Below are 27840 nucleotides of genomic sequence, written 5' to 3'. Positions count from 1 at the left end.
AAAAAAAAAAAGAGGTTAGAGTGGGAGAGAGCCAAAGCATGAGAGACTCTTAAAAACTGAGAACAAACTGAGGGCTGATGGGGGGTGGGAGGGAGGGGAGGGTGGGTGATGGGTATTGAGGAGGGCACCTTTTGGGATGAGCACTGGGTGTTGTATGGAAACCAATTTGACAATAAATTTCATATATTGAAAAAAAAAATTTCCCCAGAGCAAAACCATTAAGAAATTAAGTTCTCTCCCTTAGCAATAAATAATGAGCTGATATATATGGCTTTTACTGCAAATGTATAGCATTCTGGCTACTCTGTGGGTATGAAAAACTTGAGATGCAAATCAAAACCACAATGATACCACTTCACAACTACAATTATGGCAATAGTCAAAAAAGATTTGACAATAACAAGTGCTGATAAACATCTAGAAGAAATGGAACCCACACACAGTGCTGATGGAAATGTAAAATGGTCTGGTAGTTCCTAAAAAATCAGAGTTACCATATAACCCGGCAATTCTGCTCCTAGGAATATACAAGAAGAGAAATGAAAATGTATGCCCACACAAAAATTTTAACATGAATGTTCATAGTTCACAATAGCTAAAAAGTAGGGGGAAAAAATCCAAATATCCCTCAATTGATAAGAGAAACAAAATATGATATAGTCCTACCATGTAATATTTGGCCTTAAAAAGAAACAAAGTACTGACATATGTTACAACATGAAAGACCCTTGAAAACATGCTAAATTAAAGAAGCCAGTTAAACAGATCATATACTGTATGGTTCTATTTATATGAAATCTCCAGAACAGCCCAATTTATAGAGACAGCAAACCCGAGTTTGCTTAGGTTTGGGGTGGGATGAAGTGAAAACGGATAAGAGGTTTCCTTTACGGTAGACAAAAATGATCTAAAATTATACATTGTAGTGATGGCTACGAAATGCTGTAAATATATTTAAAACCTGTACACTGTAGGGGCACATGGCTGGTGCAGTTGTAGAGCATGCGACCCTTCATCTCAGGGTTGTAATACAAAAAAAAAAAAAAAAAAAAAAAAAAAAAGCCCCACATTGGATACAGAGATTACTTAAAAATAAAATCAAAAACAAACAAACAAACAAACAAACAAAAAAACCACAACACCCTGTACACTGAAAACACCAAGTTACATGGTATGTGAGTTACATCTCAATAAAAATGTTAAAGAGAGGGGGAAAAAAACTCTTTGTGAATTAGTATGAGGACCTCAGTGCCACAAACAGTATTGCTTTTAATGGCAAATGGATTCCAAGTTTTGCTACTTTACAAAAAAATCCCCTTAAAAAAAAAGCATTAAGGATAGGGGCGTCTGGGTGGCTCAGTTGGTAAAGCATCCAACTTGGGCTCAGATCATGATCTCACGGTTCGTAGGTTTGAGTCCCATGTCAAGCTCTGTTGACAGCTCAGAGCCTGGAGCCTGCTTCAGATTCTGTGTTTCCCTTTTTCTCTGCCCCCACCCCCTCCTCGTGCCCTGTCTCTCTCTGTCTCTCAAAAATGAATAAATGTTCAGGGGTGCCTGGGTGGCTGAGTCAGTTGGCTGTCCAACTTCAGCCCAAGTCATGATCTCAGCACTGGGGAGTTCAAGCCCCACATCAAGCGTCGCCCTCTCTCTCTCTGCCCCTCATCTGTTCATGCTCTCTCTCTAAAAAATAAACTTAAAAAAATGAATGTTAAAACAATTTAAAAAGCCGTTCAAGGATAAATTAAAGGTGAGCTGGTTATTCTAGGTGCAGTAAATGCCAAGCTCATACAATACACTCTCCACCAAATTCCAACCTGACTTCTTGGAAAGACCAATCTGTTAATGCAAATATTACATAAAACCCAGTGATGAACATGAGTGATGGTCCAAAGGGTCAAACAAAAGGAATTCCATACAAAATAAACAGATATTGTTTATAATAACTGTTTGTATTATACATCACCTGCAACTTCTAACACCTACTGATTTATATACCAACAATTGAGCTGTCAGTGTGACAGTTTTCTGAGTTGAGATTCTAGCTCTTACTACATATTATTTGCAATTTTCAAACAAACGCATCATTCTGCTGTTTGATACTGAATTCGAAGGTCTCAAGTGATCTACTCCATACTTCATTTCAACTAACATTTCTTGAGTATCTACGATAGAAGGTGCCAGTCACTATCCTGGGAACACAAAGATGAATCATAACCCTTACCGAGAACATACAATTTAATAAGCATGCAAACAAATGAGTAATTACAATAAAGTATAAGATGTTCCATCAGAGGTGAAAACCGCTATGACATACGAGAACTGGAGGACAGAGGACTTTACCACAGTTCAGGGAGGGTTTTCAGAATTAAGGATAGGTGAAGAGAATACAACAGGATTATAGGAACAGCAAGATAACAGGCTAGAGAGGATAAATAGCATGACAGGAGCACAACAAGTCACTATTAGACAGTGCATGGTGCAAAGTGAAGAAATTAGTTCCATTACCAAATACAGTCACATTTAAGTCATGAGAGAACTGGTCTGGATATAGTATAGAAGAGGATGAACCTGAGGAAGAATCCCAATCAGGAGTTGACAGCAAATGTCTAAGGAAGAAAGACTAGGGCCTGGACCAAGCCTGTCGCGGTACAGCACTGCACAAATCACACCGTTCGTCAAGTAGCAATGCACTTCACACACTACGTTGGATGCACATAATACCTTAATTAAAAAGACAAAAACAATGTGTAGTAAGAAAACTCAGGGGCGCCTGGGTGGCTCAGTCAGTTGAGCGTCCAACTTTGGCTCAGGTCATGATCTCGCGGTCTGTGAGTTCGAGCCCCGTGTCAGGCTCTGTGCTGACAGCTCAGAGCCTGGAGCCTGCTTTGGATTCTGTGTCTCCCTCTCTCTCTGCCCCTCCTCCGCTCCTGCTCTGTTTCTCTCTCTCTCTGTCAATAATAAATAAACATTAAAAAAAAAAAAAAAAGAAAAAAGAAAACTCAGCAGCACTGGTTGTAGTTCTGATGTGAGGAATGAAGAAGTCTCAGGCTTGATCAGTGGCTAGATGGAGGTGTTGTTACCTAAAATAGCAAAAATAGGCAGACACTCCTTTGGGGAAGATAAACAGTACAGTTTTCATCATGTGAAGTGTGAGTTATCCTTGAGGACTTCTGGTAGTAGGTACTTGGAAATAGAAATGTGGTTTCTAGCATTCTGAACTGGAAGTAAGATTTCGGCTTGGGCAGCAGCAAATAAAAGTCTATGGCCCATTAAGCCTACATGGGTGTATACAGAAATGTTTCTGAGTCATTTTAAGCCATTTTGCCTCACCCTAACACAACTCTATCTTCTGCATAGCCACCATCAGCCAAGATTCTGTCAAACTCTGGTTTTTGTGGTTTCAGAACAAACAAATCTCTACAAACCTGATTTCCTGAATTATCTACCATACCACACTAAATCCTATGATTCTAATGTGCACCAAGAATATGGCTTGTCCCCTCCCATCCTTGGCTGGGAATCAGACATACAAGAAGAAAGAGAAGTAGGCTAACGACGGAAGGCAGAAATGTTCCCAGTATTAAAAAGAAATGAAGGGACACCTGGGTGGCTCAGTCGGTTAAGCGTCCGACTTCAGCTCAGGTCACGATCTCACGGTCCTTGAGTTCGAGCCCCACGTCGGGCTCTGGGCTGATGGCTCAGAGCCTGGAGCCTGCTTCCGATTCTGTGTCTCCCTCTCTCTCTGCCCCTCCCCCATTCATGCTCTGTCTCTCTCTGTCTCAAAAATAAATAAACGTTAAAAAAAAAAAAAGAAATGAAAAAAGCAGTCAAAGTTAATCAGGAAAGTATATACATGGAAAGGTTTGAACTTTTTTTTCTCAGGGAAATACTAATTTTCCCAACACATGCTTCGTGTACTGTGACTAGGACTATCCAACCCTCAGAAGAACAATATACCATTTATGTTCATCATCTGAAGAACTCAGCAATCATACTTAACCAACTCAAAATATCTGCTCTCCAAGTTCTTACGAGAATTCAATTCAAATTGGTTGTAATTTGAGATTTCAAAAAGATCCATTTAAAGCATTTCAAACTTGAAAAGTTTAATGGATTGCCACTGCTCAAGTGTGGGCTGCACACGGTGACTTATTTCTCAAGAGTAGAGTATGAAAAGAGAAAAAATCAACTAAGTTTACAATGAAGAAGCCTGACAAATACTGCCTCAGCCAGGTGATCAAGGGCACATCAACACTGATCAGTCATTTGAGAGTAAGTATCCCTGATAAAATGTGATGCAATTGACAATTTATGTCTGTGCTCTTCCTTTCCAAAATGCATGAACTCCAGTCTAATTTTAAGAAAAACACCAGACAAATCCCAAAAGAGGGACATGCTAAAAATCCCTGAGCAATATTCCCCCAAACTATGAAGGTCATCAAACACAAGGAAGGTCTAAAAAAGTGTCACAGCCAAGAGACTAAAGAGACATGACAATTAAATGTAATGTGATAACCCAAATGGGATTCTGGAATAGAAAAAGGGCATTAGGTAAAATTTGAAAAAAGTATGGAATTTAGTTAATAAAATATATCTATATTGGTTCACCAACTGTGGCAAATGTACCATACTAATATAAAATATTAACAATAAGGGAGCGGCAGTCGGTGGCTCAGTTGGTTGAGTGTCCGACTTTGGCTCAGATCATTATCTCACAGTTCGTGAGTTCGAGCCCTGTGATGTGCTCTGTGCTGACAGCTCAGAACCTGGAGCCTGCTTCAGATTCTGTGTCTCCCTCTCTTTCTGCCCCTCCTCCGTTCACACTGTATCTCTCTCTCTCAAAAACTAAACATTAAAAAATAAGGGAAAATGGATATAGGCTATATGAGAACTCTGTACTATCTTCATAGCTTTTCTGTGAACTTAAAATTGCCTAAAATAGTTTATTTAAAAAGAAGTCTAATGGACAAATTAAATATTTTCACAGATTACCAAAGCCACTTTGCATACATTCTTATCTTAAACTTCACAAAAATCCTGCAAGAGGTATCACTATCCTTGTTTTATGGATGAAAAAACTAAGAATTAGAAGACTAAGCATAAATTGCTCGAGTTATAAATGCCAGAAGCCAGCCATACAACACACTTTGTTTAATAACATTCATCAAAATTAATGAATAATAAACTAATAGATTAGTTATTCTTGGTCAAATGCTACAACAATCAGCACGCAAAAGGATGATATAATCAAAAGTTTTTCAAGATGTTTTGTAGAATACCATTTGTATTATTCACATTCTGATGCAGATTTGCTAAGAATATTGCAAAACCAATTGTAATTTCAGATTCTGAATAACATATTAGAGCAATATACTAAATTTATTAATAAAAATATGAGGAACTGGATAATATTAAGCCTGATCTGGATATAAAATTTTTGTGAAGTCAAAAATGGTACATCTTTAGAATCTTTTGTCCAAATTATTCCTCTTTTACCTGTCCAGGATCCTCATCCCATTTTTATCCTTCAAGTGCCAGCTTAAACCCCAAGCCGTCCAAATGAACCTTCCCTGATTACTTCTCCCACACTGAACTTTCACTACTATTTGACCACTCAACAACATCCTGCTTTGACATGCTGCTAACTATTCCCTATACTACACATAGGATACACAGAAAAAGTTGATGAATGAGAACACCAAAATAATAGAAAAAAATTTGAATCATCTGAATGGCTAAAGCCCTTTCACACAAATATATATACACGTTTCTGAAGAAATGCAATATTCATAAGCAAGAAAATACAGATCTTTTCTTCATATAATGGTTGAGTTACATCCTCTAAAAAAGTTTTGAGAAGAGGATATAAATAAAAAAATTTACCTGAATGTTTTTCTACTAGGAACAAATAACATACTTAAATTAACCAGAGGCAAACTTTACATCTTTTTCCTCTACAAATTCTGCCCTCTTTTCCATCGTAACCACCTTTGTTTAGCCAACAGCTATTTATAATATTTTATTTAATTTTAAGAGAGAGAGAGAGAGAGAAGAGAGAGATGTGTGAGCAGGGGAGGGACAGAGAGAGAAGGAGACAGAGAATCACAAGTAGGCTCTGCACTGTCAACATGGAGCCCAATGTGGGACTCAAACTCACTGTGAGATTATGACCTGAACAAAAGTCAGATGCTTAACTGACTGAGCCACCCAGATACCCCCTACAATATTTTAAATGAGACACAACTTAAACCCAGAACTAGTTTTTAAAAGTAGTCTCTACGACCAGTGTGGGGCTTGAACTCATGACCCCAGGATCAAGAGTCACACACTCCACTGACTGAGCTAGTTGGGTGTCCCCATAAGTGTATTAAGTACACATTATACTCTTGCTAGTGTATATGTTATGTATCCCAAACTCTACATCAAAAGATAGATTTTTTTCAGAACCCCAGGCTTCCTCATACCTTCTTCCAACTTTTAATCAGCTTTGTTGGGCTACTTTGGATTTAACTCACACACTGAAATAAACACAACTACTAGAATAAATGTTCTCAGGCAGTTCTCATGGCATGAGTATCACCTTGGGAATGAATGCTTTACAACTCACTCCTGTCAACTTTATTTAAGTCATTTACATCTCCTTCATTACTTCCTTCATTTTAACAAGGTCCATATTTCTGTCTTTCATTTACTGCAACTATCTCTGTGTTTTTTCATTTACAGACACACACCTGTCTCCATCCCAAGGACTGAAAACTATAGCACCAAGTACTTCAACATTAATGAATCAGGAGGTCTGATCTGCCTTGTGTACACTCAAAAGTGGGTTAATCTGAACCTTAAGAAAACGCTTTCTTTACAGCTGAGTGTATATTGAGTGTCCAATCTTCCCCATTTTAAAAGACCTACTTTAACACCAGACACTGCCACAGAACTTTTTCTACTTTAGTCTCACACTAACTTCCTATGTTTTGCTACTATTAGAGTTATTTCTGAACTTAAATACTACTACAGGGTTTACTAGTGGAAACATACTTTGCATCCAGCAGAGCACTGGGTATGAACAGGTCCCAGTCAATATTTCTGGGCATGAGGTCAGAAGATCTGGGTGCAAGTACTGCTTCCTGAATTTACTACCAAACGATTTTATGCAAGACTCCCTAGTATTACCTAAGCCTCAAATGCTTTCTTTATAAAATAGGGGTACATATTTTATAGAGTTGTGAGGATTAAATAAGTTAATGCACAAGTTTTTAAATTATGAAGTGCAAAGAAAACAAATGTCCCAAAATTTGTTCTTATTCATTTTAGGGCTGACCCACATACAGTTGTTCCAATTGCTTTCAATGTTTTAACTATTTTTTGAATTTAAATATTTATATGGCTGCCTTTTTCTTGCATATGCTACTAATAATTCCTCTCTTGTGTCTTGACTGTGACTTTTTAAAAAAAAGACTATGTAAGTGATGAATCACGGGAATCTACTCCTGAAGCCAAAACTACACTGTATACACTGTATGTTAGCTAACTTGTCAATAAATTATTTAAAAATAAATAAAATAAAAAAAGACTTGGGAGAATTTCAACTGCTTCCACATGCGGTCATTAAAAACCATGGTCAACAACTACAAGCATCATGTCTACCAGGTCACAGCCCCCTGTTCCCTATACACTTCCTGAGAGCCGCTGTAGCAGGAAGAATGCATCAAGCAAGGAAACCAAAACCCGATTCTAGTGAGCAAGTTGTGCAGTGTTTGTAGGATGCAAGTTTGAGCAGAGTCCAGGTTTCAGAATGCTCTGAAAACAGGGCTTTGAGAAGTCATTCTCTCACTTTTCATTTGTAAAATCAATCTTTAAAAAAATTTTTTTAGTATTTATTTTTGAGAGAGAGAGAGACAGGGTGAGAGCAGGGGAGAGGCAGAGAGAGAGGGGGACACAGAACCTGAAGCAGGTTCCAGGCTATGAGCTGTCAGCACAGTGCCTGACGCAGGGCTTGAACTCACAAACCAAGGTGAAATTGGACACTTAATCAACTGAGCCACCCAGACACCCCTGAAAAATCAATCTTCAGGATCCCTTTCAAGTAGAACAGTATGATGGGACTGGAAAGCACCCAATAAAAATAAAAAAGATATACTAGAATATTTTTTCAGCAAAGAAAACAGGAACATCTGAGCATGATGGTTAAAGACCACCCCACCCCAAAAGTATTTCTTAAAGATAGAGATAGGGTTGTAGTATTCTCATAACTCCTTATTTCCAACATATTCCAGAAGGCAAATATCTAAGCAATTTAATTTCTCCCTGTATATCTCAATATATGTATCATTAGACTGAAATATGATTTAGTTCTATTTAAAATTTATCTATTTTATCATTATTATTAGTCCTTATTATAACTAAATATTTGAGAATTAAGTGAATTCTTGGGCCACAAAAGAACTAATGTTGAACATAAGGCTAGTTATCTTCACTCAAAATAAATATCAAGACATAATCTTTATATTACAGAACCTCACTTTCACAATCGTGGTTCCTTTTGTTCTCTTGCAAACCCCTAAATGGTTTTGTTCTTTGACATGTATTTATGTCCTTTGCCTCTCTTAAAAAGTTAACACAAACATTTTTCTTAAGCCTCTCTCTTCAATTAAACTATAAGCTTTGATTCTCATTTTTCAGGATCCACTATAATTTATTTCATTTTGGTTCTCAGATTGGATCTCTTTCCTAGGATACAAAAAGTTAATAAAAACCCACAAAAGGGCAGTTTTTTTCTTTTAAGGCAAAAAAAATTCCATGATGTTGGGGACTTTCTGGAGACTGATTAGTCAAGTCGGTTGCCATCTCTAGGAGAAAGAGGGAAGATCTCAGTGGTTTGCTCTAACTTATCTTCTAAAAACAAATACCCAGGGGTACCTGGGTGGCTCAGTTGGTTCAGTGTCCAACTTCAGCTCAGGTCATGATCTCACGGTTTGAGAGTTCAAGTCCCACATCACGCTCTGTGCTGACAGCACGCAGCCTGGAACCTGCTTCGGATTCTGTGTTTCCCTCTCTCTGTGCCCCTCCTTCACTCGTACTCATTCTCTCTCTCTCCTCAAAATAAATAAACATTAAAAAAAAATTTTAATAAATAAAAATACCCAAATTTAGCTTGGAATCCAATCCTGCTTTTGATAATTTTTTTAAAATATAAAACACAGGTATCAAATCCTCTCTCATTTCTTCTCACATCCCAGTCCTCTCTGATGGAGTTATTTTTCCCTGACAGTGTGCAGCTTTACCATTTAATGGGAAATACTTAGGGTAAATGAATAACCTCTACACACCCTCTGACATCCTTTGAAGGCTTACTATCATTCTCTTAAATAAGTTTTCTAAAGGCAGATTTTACTTTAAAAATATCCTTGAAATGAGCAATTTCCACCTGTTAAGTTTCAATTCTATTACTGCAAAGGTTCATTAGCCTTCTAAATTGTTTGCAAACAAGTGGAAAAGACAAGTTTACTCAGGGACTAATTTTTCTGCAAGGAACCCAATGCCCACCTGGCTAGCAACTGAGGTTTGGAAAATCAATGCTAACTTGTAATGAGAATAGATACTGTTATAATTAAGTTTATTTATTTCTAGATGTAATTTAGTATACTGTGACCCTAACTAAAATTTTGATATACTTACTAAATGCCAATCATTGTTCTAAGTGATCCATTTAATCTTCATAAGAATTATTAACCATGCATTACATATAATGAAACTAGAGCACAATCAACCACTGATTAAGAAACTTCCTCAAAAGTCAACAGATTAAGGAGCAAAAAGGAATTCAAACCTAGACAGTCTGGGTTCATAGTCTTCATGCTTAACCATTAAGCTACCCTGCCTTTCATATCTTAGAATTATTAATGGGATGGGTATTCTGAAGTAGGTTATCCAACTGAAAGCTACTTAATACCAAATACAGGACCACCACAATGACAGGGCTAATTCATATCTATAAAACAAAATCCTGTAACTAAACGAATTGTGACTTGTATTAGGTAGTCTAATTCTGCCATTAAAACATCTCTGGAGGGGGCACCTGGTGGCTCAGTCGGTTAAGCATCTGACTTTGGCTCAGAGTTCGATCTGCTGGCTCAGGAGTTCAAGCCCTGCCATGGGCTCTGTGTCAACAGCTCAGATTCTGCATCTCCCTCCCTCTCTCTCTCTCTCTGCCCCTCCCTCTTTCACACTCTGTCTCTCTCTCAAAAATAGAAATTAAAAAAAAAAAATTTCTGGAATTCCTAATAGTGGAGAGTTGTCCTTTTCTTATGAATTATAGCACATGGGCCTATTAATGTTTTTAAACACAAGAGACCAATAAAAAACAGCAACACAAAGACACAAGGGAAAAGACACAAGGGGCTAGTCCAATTAGGAATGATGACGAATACTCCAGGAAAGCAGAACCTGCTGATAATGTTTTGACTTTGGTGGGGAAGAGGCTATCCAGAAGCTAATAGCATATAACTTAGGCTGATTCTGTTTATTAAACAACTTAAAAATCAAGTAAGGAGGGTTCCCTGGGTGGCAGTCAGTTAAGTGTCAAACTCTTGATTTTGGCTCAGGTCATGATCTCACAGTTCATGCCATCAAGCTCTGCACTGACAATGCGGAGTCTGCTTGGGATTCTCCTCTCTCTACCCCTTCCCTGCTCATGCTCTCAAAATAAATTTTAAAAACCAAGTGGGGAGAAGAAATTTAAGCAAATGAGCTATATCAATCAAGGTGATTTTTTCTATTTGTACTAAAGTTTAAATGAGGAGGTAGACTTAGTCATGCTATTTTTATTCTCGTCTTCCTGTCAAGTTTTTAGCCTCACTCCCTTAGTATGTATTATCCACTTACTAAAGAATGACTCTATCTCAGGGTCATAAAGATCTGCTAATCTGGGGCTTCCCAAATTGGGTGTCTCATGGAACACTGCTGCACAAGGTTTTAACAGGCAGAACATAACTTACAGATTCTGGGCTGTTTTGAAGCAAAAAATAAGTTTCTTAGCTACATCCCTGCTCCAACCCTTAATATGCTCATGTCCAGAGCAAAGCTCCAAGAGCAAAATCTGCTTTGTAAAATTCCTCAAAATCACTGAAACACATTTTTGAGGAATACATCCTACCATCTTGCAGGGCTAATAGTTTATATATAGAATACAAACAAGAGACCCAACATTTGTCTTGTCCTGGTCACTCAACCTCTTCTTGACAACTTCCAACAGCAAATGCACTACTGTATTTAACCTTCATTCTTGAAGAATAGTTTAATTGGATATAGAATTTTAGGTTGGTGATGTTTTCTTTCAGCACTTTTCATTCCTCTTCCCTTCTTTCTTGAGTGGTTCAGCTGAGAAACCCGCTCTAATTTTCATCCTATAGGTAAGAGGTCTCCCTTGCCCCAGTTCTTTCAAGGTTTTATCTTGGTTTTCTACAGTTTGAATAAGATATGTCTAAGTGTAGACTGTGGGTTTTTTTGTTTTGTTTCGTTTTTTGTAATCCTGCCTCGTATTTGTTCTTGGAATTTCCTAATCAGTGGCTTGATGTCAGTCATTAATTTTGAAAATTCTTGGCCATTACTTCTTCAAATACTTCTGCTTCAATTGTTCTCCTGGTGTTCCAAGAATATGCATGACATCTTTCCAAAATGATCCCATAATTCTTGAATCTTCTGTTGGGCTTTTTTTTCCTTTTTGCATTTCAGTTTGGAAATTTCTATTGATCTATTACATAGCTGATAGGTCATTTCCCCAGCAATGTCCAATCTACCGAGGTGACCACCAAAGGCACTCATTTGTCAGTGTTTCTCATTTCTAGTATGGTACCTACTTTTCCATCAGAGTTATTAACATATTAATCAGTTACTTTAAACGCCTGGTCTGACATCTCCAAAAGTTGTGTCCTACAGGAGTCTGTTCTCTCTCTTCAGACCGTTTCGTGACTTCTGACATGCCCTGTAATTTTTTCAAAAGCTGAACTTGATTATCAGGAACTGGGGTAAGTAGGCCTTTATTGTGAGGTTTTATCTTAATCTGGCCAGGAGTTGGGCTGTGTTTGCTGTAGATACAGACGGCAGAGGCTGAAACTCATTACTTTAATAGTTCTTTCATATTAATGTCATTTCTAACTAGCAGAATGGTCTTATCACCTGTAACATACCAACTGGTCCTAGTTTTGCGCTCTTGCCTAAACCCAACTCATCTCTTCTGATAGTTTTCAAAGCATGTGAAGATAGGTAGCCCAAGTCTGATCTCTGATATCCCCATTTCCTTCAACTGTTCTCCAAGGTATTTTGTTTCTATTTCTTGCCATCCTGGCCCCTACCTCTGGATACACTGTAGTTAATTCCATTAGTCAATGTGCAATCCAGAGTTGAATACAGAAACCCAGCTGTGCCTGAACCAGCTTTCAAAGAAACAGAACTTACTTGGCATATTCTGAAAACTTGGTGTAGCTTAACACTGTTTATACCAGCTACGTCACAATGCTAACTGCTACATGACCAGTGCTTTCTCTCATGAAGTGATGCCAAGCCATGTCCTAACTGTATTGATGCAGTGAGTTTAGGAGGAAATAACTGGAAGTTTTTAAGCAGAAAAAGTAATGCAAGATTCCCACAGATCCCCATTAATTTTGCACTGGTTACGAACAAAGGTCATTAAACTGTGAATCACTGTTCGTCTCAGAGGTGGCCTTAATTCAACTGAAGTTGTAAGCAAATTTATGTGCATATGTGGATTTTTCAAAGATGCTGGCAACTCAAAAGGTTAACAACGTCTATGTTCTTCTCGTATTCTATAATCTTCCTGATTTTCATGAACACTCATTTTTTTAAAATAAAAAAACCCTAAACACACTTAACCATATTCCCAAAAGTCAAACAGTAACTAGGATTTTATGAAGAATTAGAATACAAAACATATTAACTGCAGCATAATGTTACGTCTAGCATCTAGTAAGTCATCAAATTGATCAAGTTTACTGACAATGAGCTGCCTTAATATCTATGCATTTTGTTGTATGTGCATTGTTTTAAAATGTATTGTTAAATGAATGTATTGCTTATTAATCCTAAAAACCTCCCAAGAATATTACTTTATATTAGAGTCAGATGACTGTATCTTAGAAAGGTTCCAAGAAGAACAGGCTTTGCTCTGAAGCAGTTACTTTCTCCAAAAACTGATCTAAGCATGACCAGATTCAGGAGATGCTTAAAAAAGAATTCTCATGTTAGGAAGTTAAGTCTGACAGAGCTGTAGGAGACTGTTAGTATAAATGATGCACAGTTCTCCTTAAACTTTTCATTTACTGAACAACGTGAGAGGTTCACATTTTACTTGAACAAGTCTGATGTGTGCAATGGTATTAAAATTATCAAGACTTAAGTTCTAGTTCTAACACAAAACTTACTTCAAAAGCAAGAAGTGGATAAATTAAATGGCATAGTTACAAGTAATACCACTACTCCCCTAATTACAATGGTGTGCTGAAGGAATTAGACAAAAAAAGGCAATGACTTTATTAAAATTTAAATATTCTTGATAGTACATATTCCTCCACAATTTTGTCACAGAGATCTAGTTCTTTAAATAGGTCCAACAGGTATAACTTATTTAACTTAATATGGATAAATGGTCTTTTTCCTCCTTAAAGCTCCACTCCTATTTGAAATAAAGGAAACAAAAAAAAATAAATGCTGGCCAGCAGCTGTCAATGTTTAGAAAATCACTTACACAATTAAAAAAAATGAAACTGAATATACACAACTACTTAAAAACAAAAGAGTGGAACAAGTACATCAAAATATTAATTAACAAATGTTTTCACTGGTTCATGTAAACCAGTGGATGTTTTTTTGTTATTTCTTTTTCAGTATTTTCTGGATTTTTTCTTCTCCTTTTAAGTAGGCTCCACGCCCAATGTGGGACTTGAACTCACAACCCTGATATGAAGAGTCACATGCTCTACCGACTGAGCCAGCCAGGCATCCCTACTTTCTATAATAAACATGTATTGTTTTTATGCTGGGAGACTACTGTATGAAGAAAATGGCATATTGCTTTTATAAGTTGAATTAAGATAAAGTACTAAGAAATTCCCAAGTATAACATAAAGAATAGGGGGAAAAGTCAAGAGCACTGAACTTCAGAACGTTAATAGACCTTATAATACATCTACACCCTAAGGTTGAGAAAAGAACAGGTTTGATACTATACAATTTCTTCAAGTTCATATAGTAAATTCTAGAACCCATAACCCTTAAGTTCTAGGTTCATTAGTCTAAATCCATACTCTATTCATTGAAGACTAAGATATCCAAGTAGAATGTAAATTTGTACATACAGTATGGCTATTAACAGTTTTTCAAGATAAAATTTTTTTGTTTACTTATTTTGAGTGAGAGACGGGGGCGGGGGGGGGGGGGGGAGAGGGGCAGAGAGAGGGAGAGACAGAATCCCAAGCAAGCTCCACACTGTCAGTACAGAGTCTGACATGGGGCTCAATCTCATGAAACCATGAGATCATGACCTGAGCCGAGAGCAAGAGTTGGGATGCTTAACTGACTGAGCCACCCAGGCGCTCCCCACCCCCATTTTTTATTACAGTTTACAATGTTTCAAATCTATGATTTTCATAAGACAAAAGAAAATGTATGAAAATGTTCTCAGGAGCTAAGTGGTTTTAATGTATTCATTTAAATGGATTTTTCAAATTTCCTTGGAATATATTAATATTTCTGAGCCTCAGTGTTCTCATTTGTAAAACATGTGTAACTATGGTTATCTACCTCATAGAGCTACAAATAAAAACCGGACCAATACTTAGAAAAATTTTGTTCTAAAATGTAATTTACTTTTATTCACATTTTTAGGAATGCATTACATGGAAGATGGAGCACTGACTTACTATATTAAGTTTAAACTTCATCAGTAGCTTTACTTTTTCAGAATCCCACAAAGCAGCTCACTTGTCCCACTGTTTCAGTCTTATACTCCCATTTTACAGCCATTATGACTTTAATGCTATTGCTTATAGTTTGCTTGCTTACTTGCCTAGAATTCCCAACCATTCCTTTGTTGATAAGAATAAAAAAAGTAGAGAGCTTTCCCTAACAGGACTATGAGGACACTCTATCTGCTGATGGCTACTCATTAGGGGTGGGCTGGGACCTCCAGGTGTTTAGGCATTTTTCAGCACATCACAATGCTGGGTTTTCTTTTTTCTAAAGTTTATTTATTTATTTTGAGGGAGACCGTGGCTGAGGGAAGTGGCAGGGGGAGAGGGAGAGAAAATCCCAAGCAGGCCACATGGTCAGCACAGTGCCTGACACAGGGCCTAATCCCATGAACCATGAGATCAAGACCTGAGTTGAAATCGAGTCGGACATTTAACTGACCGAGCCACCAGGCGCATCCCTTTTTCCCCTCAAGTTTACTTACTTTGAGAGGGAGAGCGAGAGAGAGAGAGAGAGAAAAGGAGACAGGTTTCTATGAACTATTTCCTAGGGGAAATTTCTTCCCTCTGATTCTACTTACATATTGTCTTTCTGAAAATGCTTGGTGGTTCTGGTGATACCATCTTATGTAACTACAGACTGTAAGTACAACCTGCCTGGGTTGTCAGTAAAGTGGGCAAGATCCAACATGGATTACAGCAGTGAGTGGTTTTCCAGATACAGATGATCACCATCACTCCTGGGCCTCACCAGGCAGAAGGAACACTGCTTTTCCTCTGCTCCAAGATCCCATACAGACGGTTCCTCACCACTGCAATCTGGTCCAAGAAAGGAGATGCACAGGAGCTGACCCTCCTGGTTGTTTCCACTGGAGCACTCTTAGTTCCAACCTCCTGCTTCCAGGTGTTCAATGTGGGGCAAAGAACATTTGTGTAAACGCTCCCACCTGAAGAAGAGTAAATGCCAAGATGTGGTTCCTCTCTTCAATTCCTGTTCCGGATCTGCCTTCTAAGAATACTGCCATAGGGGGCACCAAACTGCATTTCTTCTATTAGAGCAGAGCTATTACATATTTTATATATAGTAAATAAAATTTCTTCATTTCCCATATATCTATCTCTCCATTTTATCTATACCTATCTTTTAAGCAAGGCGGATCAATCATTACAAACAGAACTTTCTGTGACAATGAAAATGTTTTGTATCTACACTATCCAACAAAGTAGCCAAAAGCCACATGAGGCTATTGTGCATCTGAAATCTGGATAGTGCTGAGGATTTAAACTTTGTTTTATTTAATTTTAATTATTATTATTATTTTTTTTTAGTTTATTTATTTTGAGAGAGCGAGCAGAGAGAGAATCCCAAGCAGGCTCCAGAGCATCAGAGCAGAGCCTGACGTGGGGCTCAAACCCACAAATTGAAATCATGACCTGAATCGAAATCAAGAGTCAAATGCTTAGCTGACTGAGCCACGCAGGCCCCTAATTTTAACTAATTTAAATAGCACAAACAGCAAGGGGCCTACTGAATAGCGCATGCAGCTATCTCTCTATATTTCACCTCAATTCCTTCATCTTGTCTTTCCATTTTATTTCTTTCTCCTCACTTACCCTCTTTTCATTAGATCTTTTTATTTTGCGTTTATGCAAATAAGATACGTAACATAATATATAAGGTATCTTTATATACATCTTTATTAGTTACACTAAGTTTTATATATTTATTCTAACATCTTAAAATAGAAGTCATGGGTAGAATGTCTGAACAACTATCCTGCTTTTGTTTTTTCTATGGAATAGAATGAAAATCTAAATCATCAAGGAAATCATGTGACACTTTGACTGCAAGTCTCTTAACGTAATCAACTACACTCCAGAACACTGGGGTGAAATATAGAAAACATTTTAGACTAACTTAATTTCTGAGACAATTACCTTCAAGAAATCATGAAAAATTACCAAAAGGGTGAATTGTCCCTAATTTTGCAAATTATTACAGTATTGCAAATACCGTACCTAATTTTATTTATTTATTTGGTACCTAATTTTAAAGAGGTACATTCCATAAACAGACAAGTAGGCCTTGATACAGATAAATCACAATCTCAAAAAATGATTAAACATATTGTTTAAGAGTTTAGGAATCCAGGCACAATCCCTGAGATGCTAAGAATATAACTAGCAATATAAACATCTCCTTTTTTGAGAGGAACTATAGATACAGTAAGACAAGACACAGGCTGGCTAGAAAACCTCCACGTTTTCTTGTTTGGGCCGGAACTTCTGAGGTAGTTACTATAAGCTGGGCAGTTTTAAGCACCCAATTCATGTAAATCACATAATAAACATATAAAGCAGGTATAAGTATTATCCCTATTTTACAGACGAGGAAATTAATGTACAAAGAGGTCAAATGCTTTGCTGAATGTCAGTGAGCTAATAAGCGGTGAAGCCAGAATTTAAACTCTTATAATCCAGTTCGAGAGTCTTCACTCGTCATCACAAAGCTAAAGTGCTTCCTGAAGTGTTCACTGCCCTAAGGCCAAAGTCACCTAAGAAAAACTTCTAACCACAGACCTATGTCCTGGCCTTATATCTTTAACACATAAAAACATTTTAATCTTTAATTCAGAATAAATATATTCTTAAGAAATCTAAAAAGAAAGCAAGCCAAAATAAGAAATGACAAGTCAAGGGGCGCCTGGGTGGCGCAGTCGGTTAAGCGTCCGACTTCAGCCAGGTCACGATCTCGCGGTCCGTGAGTTCGAGCCCCGCGTCAGGCTCTGGGCTGATGGCTCGGAGCCTGGAGCCTGTTTCCGATTCTGTGTCTCCCTCTCTCTCTGCCCCTCCCCCGTTCATGCTCTGTCTCTCTCTGTCCCAAAAATAAATAAAAAAAAAAAGAAATGACAAGTCAAGTTTTTAAGAAATCCCATAGGATGAAACACTAAGATAAGAAAGATATATTATTTTAAAAATTAATTTTATAAGAATCTGATGAACAACTTCCAAGAATGGCTGATGTTAAAAAAAAAAGAGGTTTAGGGGTGCCTAGGTGGCTCAGTCGGTTAAGCATCCCCAAACTTTTGATTTCAGCTTGGGTCATGACCTCACGGTTTGTGGGATGGAACCCTGTGTTAGACTCCGCACCAACAGCACAGAGCCTGCTTAGGATTTTCTCTCTCTCTCTCTCTCTCTCTCTCTCACTGCCCCTCCCCCCCTTTCAAAATTAACAAACTTAAAAAAATAAAGTGATGAAGTAGTACCAAAATTAACATGATCAAAAAGGCTGATGCTACATTGTCAAAAATATTACACCTCATAAAAAAAAAAATGCTTCAGAGCTTAGAAGTAAAGCTTATACACAGCAGAAATAAATACCATAAATTATTCATGCTGTAGTAAAAAACTGTATTTACTGGACCTTACTTAAATATTCTGTATTTTAAAAATAAGAAATATAAAGACACATTATAGGTCTTACTGTAGTTACATGTTGTTTACTGAAATGATGCTTAGATTCTCAGAGCCCATTGCTTTCATCAGACACACACTTTCACATATTTACTTGCATAATTCCTAAACCCATGGATTAGAAAAAGTAATGTAAAACCAGGGAGAGCAAAAGCTGTAAGCACTCATTGCAGAAAAAAAAAAAAAAAAAAAGATAAACAAAAAAAACCACATTAAGGTTTATAAAACTTAGTGTCTAATTAAACAGTATTTTACATTTACATTAAATAGGTCCAAACACTGCTGCAGATTGTATCAAGCTTTTCGAGGTGTAACTAACTTGTTAGGAACATTTATACTTGATTCTCCTATGGGTCACTTCAACAGGGAACCTGTGCCTGCTGGGACTCCCAATACCATGATGATCCAGGGACTGCAATAACCAAATCAGTACTGAATGCTGCGGTTGGTGTGCTGGCAAAACAGAGGTAAGGTTCCAGCCAGATCTGGGCTGACTTGTCAAACTCACAAAACTCTGGCACTACCATCTCCTCTGACTGATTTCCTTCTGACTTGTCCCAGAATGGGAGGATCTGTGAGTTGTCCAAGTAAAAGCTGTAATAAATCCCTTTGTTTCAACAGAGTCCCATAAAAAGGTGAGAAAACAATCTCCACTCCCAACATCAGACAAGCAGGCTGTAAGGAAGAATATAACAAAAACAACAAACTCAAGGGAAGGGGCACCTGGGTGGCTCAGTCAGTTGAGTACCCAGTTTTTACAATGGCTCAGGTTGTGATTCTGGGGTCATGGGATCAAGCCCCATGTGAGGTTCTGCACTGAGTGTGGAGCCTGCTTAGGATTCTCTCTCTTCCTGTGCTCCTCTCCCGCATACTCTAGTCAAAAAAAAAAAAAAAAGTTTGGAGCATCTGAGGGGCACAGTTGGTTAAGTGTCAGACTTTTATTTGTCTATTTGTGAGCTCGAGTCCCGCACAAGGCTCTGGGCTGTCTGTGCAGAGGCAGCTTCAGATCCTTTGTCCCTCTGTCCCTCTGCCCCTCCCCAGTTTGCACACATGCTCTCGCTCTCAAAAATGAACATTTAAAAAAAATACAAGGGATGGGGCACCTGCATCCAACTTTGGCTCAGGTCTGATCTCCCTGTTTGAGTTCGAGCCTGTGTCAGGCTGTGTGCTGACAGCTCAGAGCCTAGAGCCTGCTTCAGATTCTGTGTATCCCTCTCTCTCTGACCCTACCCCACTCTTAACTCTGTCTCTCTCTCAAAAATAAACACTAAAACATATTTTTTAAACACTCAAGGGAAACTAAAGGAAGATTATAGACATGAGGAAAAATGAAAAAAGATAAACATGAAGTCAAGATTCAGAATACTCAATATACACATAAGTTAAAGAGAGGGGTGCCTGGGTGGCTCAGTCTTTTTGGCGTCTGACTTCGGCTCAGGTCATGATCTCACAGTTCATGGGTTCAAGCCCTATATCGGGCTCTGTGCTGACAGCTCAGAGCCTGGAGCTTGCTTCGGATCCTGTGTCTCCCTCTCTCTCAGCCCATCCCCCATCCCCTCTCTCTCAAAAATAAACAAACATTAAAATTTTTTTAACTTAAAAAAAAAAGGAGAAACCATAAAAAATCAGAAGCAAAAATAAAAGGCAACTTAGATCTTTGCAATTAAAGGGAACATCAACATCAAACAAAATTACTTTTTTAAATGTTGATTTATTTTTGAAGAGGGGAGGCAGAGAGAGAGGGAGACAGAATCCGAAGCAAAAGCCTGATGTGGGGCTCCAACTCGTGAACTGTGAGATCATGACCTGAGCCAAAGCAGGACACCCAACCGACTGAGCCATCCAGGCACCCCTTAAACATCAGGCAAAATTAAAAGACCAATATCCTATGTATGTGTAGGCAAAGTGTTAAATGTGCAAGAGAAAGCAAAAATACATTAACTAGGCCAAAAGAAAAAAAGAAAAGACATGATCCAAGAATTCTACATTCAGTGAAGCAGTCAGTGATGGGTGAGCAAAAAAGGAAGCTGTTCTCAGACATGCAAGGACTTTTTGTTACTTTTCATGACTGCTATATCCTGTCCTTTATTTTGACATAGTTGACAGAAATAGCTATTCACGTAAATTTTTTCATGACAAATAATACATGAATAGCAATAACACAAAAAAAATAGGATTCTTTACACACCAATAAAAGGATCTAAGATCCTATAAACAAAACTGGGTCTATAAAAAGGAAGGGAAGAGAGTAAGGGGCTATTATTTCAAATTATGCATTTTCAATATCAAGAGCAGATTTTGGTTTTTATCTTCCATTCTGGATTTTTGGTATTTTCCATTTTCCCCAATGCATAAATGTGTATGTACACACACACACACACACACACACACACACACACACACACACAAATATATATATATATTTGAGCAAATACATTTGTGAAAATGTTAAGATAAAAAAGTATATATGTTCTAGCAGTTTTCCAGAAAATGAAAAAGACTGCTCTCAAAACAGTGTGTTCCCTTTACATCAGAAACATTCAAGTAGAGAATGTGTTTTGGGAAATGTTCTAGAATAATTTCCAGCACTGGTGCATTAAATTATCTCCAAACTCTTTTTAATAACAAGTATCAACTTTAGACTATATCTATCTACCTACCTATCTATCATCCCTTTATAACAACGATGAAACAAACAGCCCATTTAAAAAATAGACAAAGGACTTGAACAGACATTTCTCCAAGATGATAAACAAATAGCCAATCAATTAGGATGGCTACTATCAACAAAAACCCAAATAAAAAGTGCTGTCAAGGATGTGAGGAAATAAGAACGCTGTGCATTTTTGGTAGTAACATAAAATGGTGCAATTGTTATGAATGGTATGCTATGGTACATCAGTTTCTCAAAAACTTTGAAAATAGAATTGTCATATGATCCAGCAATACCATTTCTGGGTATAAACCCAAAAGACCTGAAAGTAAGGACTCAAAATAGATACATGCTAAGACCCCATGTTCATAGCAGCATTATTCACAACAGCAATAAAGTGGAACCAACCCAAGTATCCAAAAGACACATGGGAAAACAAAATGTGGTATATACATACCATGGAGTATTTCAGCCTTAAAAGGGAAGAAAGTTCTGGCACACGTTACAACACCAATAAACCTAGAGTACATTATGCTGAGTGAAGTAAGCCAATCACAAAAAGTGCATGATTCTACTTATACTAGGTACCTAGTCAAATTCAGAGACAGAAAGAATGGTGGTTGTCAGGGCTGGGGACAGTAGGGAATGAAGAGCTGCGTAATGGGTATGAGTTTCAGTTTGCAAGATGAAAGAATTCTGGAGATACGCTGCACAACAACGAGAATGTATTTAACACTACTGAAGCATACACTTAAAAATGGTTAAGATAGTCATGGCACCTGGATGGCTCAGTGGGTTAAACATCCTTGACCCTTGATTTTAGCTCAGGTCATGATCTCACAATCACAAGATCAAGCTCCACCATCAGGCTCCCTGGTGGGCATGGTGGCCTGCTTAAGATCCTTTCTCTCCCTCCCTCTACACACTCTCTTTCAAAAAATAAAACTTAAAAAAAATGTTTTTAAATAGTTAAGATGGTCAATTTTATGTGTATTTTACCACATGTTTTTTAAGTTTTTAAATTTATTTTGAGAGAGAGTTAAAGTGTAGGAGGGGCAGAGACACAGGGAGACATTGTTAGAGTGGAGCTCAAATTCAGGAACCATGAGGTCATGACCCGAGCCAAAGAGTTGGATGCTTACCGACTGAGCCACCCCGGTGCCCCAACTACGGTTTTTTAAAATACAAAAGCAAAAAATATACCATCACTTTAATGGCCCCCAGAATTTGCCCTACCAACTAGCTACTCTGAGAGCATTATGCAATTTAAATGACCTGGTAAAAGGAAAAGAGCAGAAAAAATCATTATGTAAAAATAAGGGTTTCTAATACTTATTATCAACTGTCTTCACACACGTTGTGTCATTATGAATTTATATCAATTAATATGCAGTTGAGACGTCTCCACTTCCACCTCCCTTTGTCACCAGACAGAATATCATTTTGTTTTCTTAAATTCTAGAAGACTGAGCATTAAAATTACCTTTGCCTCACTGCTTTCATTTTTTCCCCCTACATCTAGGACTTTATGAAAAAATTATCAGTGTCTGGGTAGCTCAGTCGGTTAAGCATCCGACTTCGGCTCAGGTCATGATCTCACGGTTCGTGGGTTCAAGTCCCACGTCGGGCTCTGTGCTGACAGCTCAGAGCCTGGAGCCTGCTTAGATTCTGTATCTCCCTCTCTCTCTGCCCCTCCCCAAGCCGTGCTCTGTCTCTCAAAAATAAACAAACATTAAAAAAAAAAAAAATTATCAAAAATAAGCAAGGATTTACCTAAAGTGCGATTCAAAACCATGTTTTTCTAATAACAAGAAACTGGAAAAAACAAACGCTAAACAATAAATAGCTGGTTAAGGAAATACTTCATTTTAGATAATGAGAATATAATCATGAGAAAATATTTACTGTAAATGTGTAAAAAAGACTACATAAAATAGCATACAATGGGATTCCATCTCTCAAATCTTATCAATGGTTCTTTAGGAGGTAATGAGATTTTAGGTGGCATCTGTGTGTGCTTATGAATGGTTTCTAAACTACGAGGAACATGTACTACTTTTACAACTAGAAAAACTCTGGTGTCAACTATATTTCAATTTTTTAAGAAAGCCAAAAAAAAAAAAACCCTTTAATTCACTCATATGCCAGTTATCTCAATAAAGCTGGGAAAAAAATAAAAATAATATACCTCACTGCACAAAAATGAAAGTGAAAAAGTTAAAAAAATTTGACCTGCCTAAAACCAAATCATCCTCCTCAGCAAAACTAGTCCCTTATTTTAGTATCCTTTTAGTCAATGCCAGTTTCATTTGCCCCATGGTTTCCAAAATTTCATTTATCACTGATTCCTTCTACTCTCTATGCTCAGACCCAATTAAATTATGATTCAATTGTTCCCATCCCGCCCACTCCTTTATTTTCTCAGTGCTATCACCAAGTAAGGTTCAGGCCTACATTATCCACAATATAAAACTTTCTAATTAAGCTCTGTTTCCCTATTGAAATTTGTCCCCATTGTAATCCACTCAGCAACTTCAATCAGGCTGTCAAATACTGCCACTGCCACCATTCCTCTCCATCCTTTGGACTGTTACAACCAGCAGCTCAAGCTGCTACATGCAGGTAAACACCTCCAGCAATAAAATTTTAATTTAAAATTTTCAGTACTATTTAAAACATTATTTCCTATAGTAAAAGAGTTAATATTAGAAATTTCTAATCATTAAATATCTTAGGGAAAGGGCAGCTGGGTGGCTCAATTGGTTAAGTGTCCAACTCTTGATTTTGGCTCAGCTCACGATCTCACATGAGTCTGAGCCCCACACTGGGCTCTGTGCTGACAACGCAGAGTCCTCTTGGGATTCTCCCTCTCTCAGCCCTTCCACTCACTTGCGCTGTTGCTGTCTCTCACAATAAATAAATAAAAAACAAATAACACATGCCTCAGGTAAAACAAAATTTTTCTTAAGCATTTAAAAAATGAAAATTAGGTTAAGCATCGGGGGGCTCAATCCCACAAACCTTGAGATCACGACCTAAGCTAAAATCAAGAGTTGGACAATTGATCAACTGAGCCACCCAGGTGCCCGAGAAAATAAAGTTTTATGAAATTAAATACTTTTGAAAATCCAGGAAAATACCATCTAGCAGATAGAGGGGAAGGATAACAAGAGTAAACAGTACATTCAGAAACAGGTAAAAGGCCAAGTAAATTAAGAAACATCTACTTAGCAAAATGGCATGAGAAATATCAAGTATGAAAGCTATTAAATATGTATAAAGTGGGAAGAAAGTAAAAATTCATGTATACAATAATCATTATTTAAATTGTAGATACAAACAATACCAAAAATAATACAAACAAAAATCTGCGTAAGTAAAGGTGGGTAAGACAAATTGGCCAATAGAATAGAAAAGGGACTAACTACATTCCCATGTGTACACACACACACACACAGACACACACTCGAATTAAGTATAACAGAAATGGCACTTCACAACATAATAAGAGACAGAGTCATTGATTAATCATTAATACATGACAAGGGACATTCACTATCACTTTCAATTAGATCTCTATGTCACATCATAAACAAACAAAAAATCCTAATGGATAAAAATATTAGGGGAAAAAACAAAGAAAAATAGCAAAGTATTTTTACAGTAATGAATTGAGAAGACCACCTTAACTATATCCAGAAAGCCCAAAATCTACAAAAACAAAGACAAATATTAACATACAGACTTAGAACCAAAGAGAAAAGTAGTTAAAGGATATAGGAAATTTGAAACGGAAAAAAATGGCTAGATTTTTTTTTTTTTTTTTTTAAGTAGGCTTCATGCCTGACACTGCTTCATGCCCATCACAGGACCCAAACTCATGACCCTGAAATCAAGAGTCAGATGCTCAAGCAACTGAACCACCCAGGCGCTGGGCAAGAAATATTTTTAAAAGATGACCAATCTGAGTGAACAAAAAAATAATTTTTGAAGTATCAGATATGCAAAAATTTAAAAGATCACCGATAGTAAGTGCTAGGTTACACAGGAAAAGATGTACTCCTACGATACGGAGTTTAAAAAGGCAGAACCTGGGGCACCTGGATAACTCAGCTGGTTAAGTGTCCGACTTCAGCTCAGAGCCTGGAGCCTGCTCCAGATTCTGTGTCTCCCTCTCTCTCTCTCCCTCCCCCGCTCACACTCTTGTCTTTCTCTCAGAAATAAACATTAAAAAAAAAAAAAAAAAAGGCAGAGCCTTTACACCTGAAACTAATATAACACTGCATCAACTATATTCACACATACATACATACATACATAAATAGATGCAGCACAAAAAAATTTAAAAAATTAAAACGGCAGAACGCTTTGGTGGGCTTGAGTATACTGTCAACACTTAAACATACATTCCCTTGGACCCAGATTATTTTATTCTGCTTCTAAGAATCAATCCCACAGATAAACTTGCACAACTATACAGGCCTGATCACCAGGATGGGATGTTCTCTGCAGCACTATATATAATGCACAAAACTAATAAAAGCAACTCAGTGGCTGCAATCTAACACCATGAGAAGAGGGACAGACTTAAATAAACAACATTCATACAACTAATATTATGCCTCATTTTTAAAAATGAGCTAAATAAGAATATACTGATGTAAGACTGCAAAAGATAAACACAGTCCTCTATGAAGCCCATCCTGACTTCCAAACCTTAGAACTATAATTTAAGAGCCATCAATCGAATTGTGATTTCCAATTTTCTATGTAAAACTACTCCATAAACTAGACAATTTTCTATGGAATCCTAGCACACTGTCAGTGTACAATGACATGATAGGGATTTGATAAAAGCATGTTTTTTTATACTGACTGTATCATGAAAAAGAATCCAAAATTGAGCATCAAAGACATTACCTTACTGAATGTGAAAGAATTTCTGATCTCTGTATTTTTCCCTCTCCAACAGTATCAAAATCAAAATGTCACTTTACGTTTCCTATCCATGAATGCTTTCCAAAATAAGCTAGGTGAACAAAAGTTAATGCAATAATTTTAACTTCTAAATGGTGAAATATGATTTCTACAATAATCTATGACATGTATTTTATAAATACAAATTAGATTAATAGTCCATTTAGACAGTAATCTGCTTAATAACCAGCTAAAGTTCCAAAAATGATTCATAATACCCAAAATTTTTAAAAACACTTCATCTTTTCATTCATTACAAATGCTTTAACAGCAACCTCCTTAAAAAACATGAAATAGACAATCCCTGAACTGATACTTTAAATTTTTGTTCCATTTAAAGAAAAAAAAAAACACCAAAAAACGAAAAACCAATGAGTCATCAATACCTGGTCAATGACAGGTGATGCTCAAAGATGCAGATAACTGAAAACTGTTTGATGACATCACAGCTTACATGGAAAGCATAAATCTTGACCTCTCTGTCTCAACTTCAAAGTGATGCCACCTACTTGACACAAAAAATGTCTAAATATCTAAAATCATTTCCATAATCTTCTGAGAAAGAAATCAGTTATAAATGATAATTTACAGAGTTCTGTGGAATGACTTCCTGATTTATTAGAGATCTAAATTCTTTTTTACTTGTAAAAAAATGTTTAGCATAATTTAGGTCGTCTCTTTTTACTATGATAATATCCACACTGAAAAACAAAAACGTTCCTAGAATACTTTAAGACAGTGATTTCTCTGAAGAGTAGATTCCTCTGGAGAGAGAGGAAGCAGAAAGAACTGGATAGGGTTTCAGTTTTTGCTTTGATCTTACATTTCTTTAAGTAAAACCTGGAAGCAAATGTGTCTTTTGGAGGCGGAGTCCCTGGGTTCTTAACAATTTACAATCTCTTTGTGACCTTGGGCAAGTTATGTAATTTCACTGTGCCTCAGTTTCTTTACCTGTAAAGTGGGGATAAACCTTCCTGCTATGTAGGATTACATGAGCTGACAGATATGACATGCTTACAATAGCACCTGACACATGGTAAATGTTACTGTTATTATTATCATCAACCTCATCACCAGAACTATCAACTACACAATCTAGCTTAAAGGAACTGGGAAAAGAGGTAACTGGAGGGTGACATCTGATCTATTCCTACACTTACATTTCAAACATAAATTCTATTTTTGTAACCAATAATAAATAACCAACTTAAGTGAAAAAGCATACAGTAGAAAAACAAAGTTTCAGTCTTGAATCTTCAAAAACATGAGACGATACAGGCTTTGGAGTTTGATATTTATTTTTAGCAGGAAGAATATGCTAATGATGATGACATCGTTAGAAGATACGCCCATGTCCAATACCTGCAACAGAAGCTCAATAGAAGTTAAAGAAACCATACCAAAAGACTAAAGACAAGAATTGCACATTACTTACCCTTAATTCTGCTAACAGTAAAACAAGTACAGTAGGTTTAAGACAAGTTGCATCACAAGATCAAAACTGGCAAGTTACGTATCACATGTATCTTTTTAAAACTGTTTACCTTTTCCTTTTTATGTACAATTGGGAAACCTTTCTAAAGGTGGAGCATGGTGCCAACAACTTTGCTCCACACTGAAAAGGGGTAATGCTAAACGAAGAGCTGAGAATTTGGGGTGGGAAAGCTCTTGATCAAACAGCAGGTCTCACAAGTAGAAGGGACAATCCTCTTTGGCATAGAGACTGCTAAAACAAGAACACTAACTAAAAGCAAC

At 37.2% G+C, this 27840-nt stretch overlaps 1 protein-coding gene across 6 annotated transcripts in view; it reads right to left on the bottom strand.

Moving 5' to 3' along the window:
* Window positions 1-27840, bottom strand: part of RPRD1A (regulation of nuclear pre-mRNA domain containing 1A) — a 69879-nt gene that overhangs the window by 10729 nt on the left and 31310 nt on the right. Inside the window, exon 7 of one of the 6 annotated variants that reach the window (XM_058692336.1) lies at window positions 14609-15928. The exons of 4 other annotated variants lie outside the window; for them this stretch is intronic. In XM_058692336.1, coding sequence (XP_058548319.1) covers window positions 15890-15928 — 39 coding nt within the window. In that variant the 3' untranslated portion in view covers window positions 14609-15889. Of the gene's footprint in view, window positions 1-14608; window positions 15929-20146; window positions 27448-27840 lie in introns of those variants that run through there. One more of the 6 variants, XM_058692335.1, reaches the window with a different exon arrangement.

The sequence above is a fragment of the Neofelis nebulosa genome, chromosome 11 (genome assembly GCF_028018385.1).
Source record: "Neofelis nebulosa isolate mNeoNeb1 chromosome 11, mNeoNeb1.pri, whole genome shotgun sequence".
In the NCBI taxonomy this organism is placed as follows: domain Eukaryota; kingdom Metazoa; phylum Chordata; class Mammalia; order Carnivora; family Felidae; genus Neofelis; species Neofelis nebulosa.
Note: the sequence above shows the minus strand (reverse complement) of the source record. Positions and strands in the feature narration are given on the sequence as shown.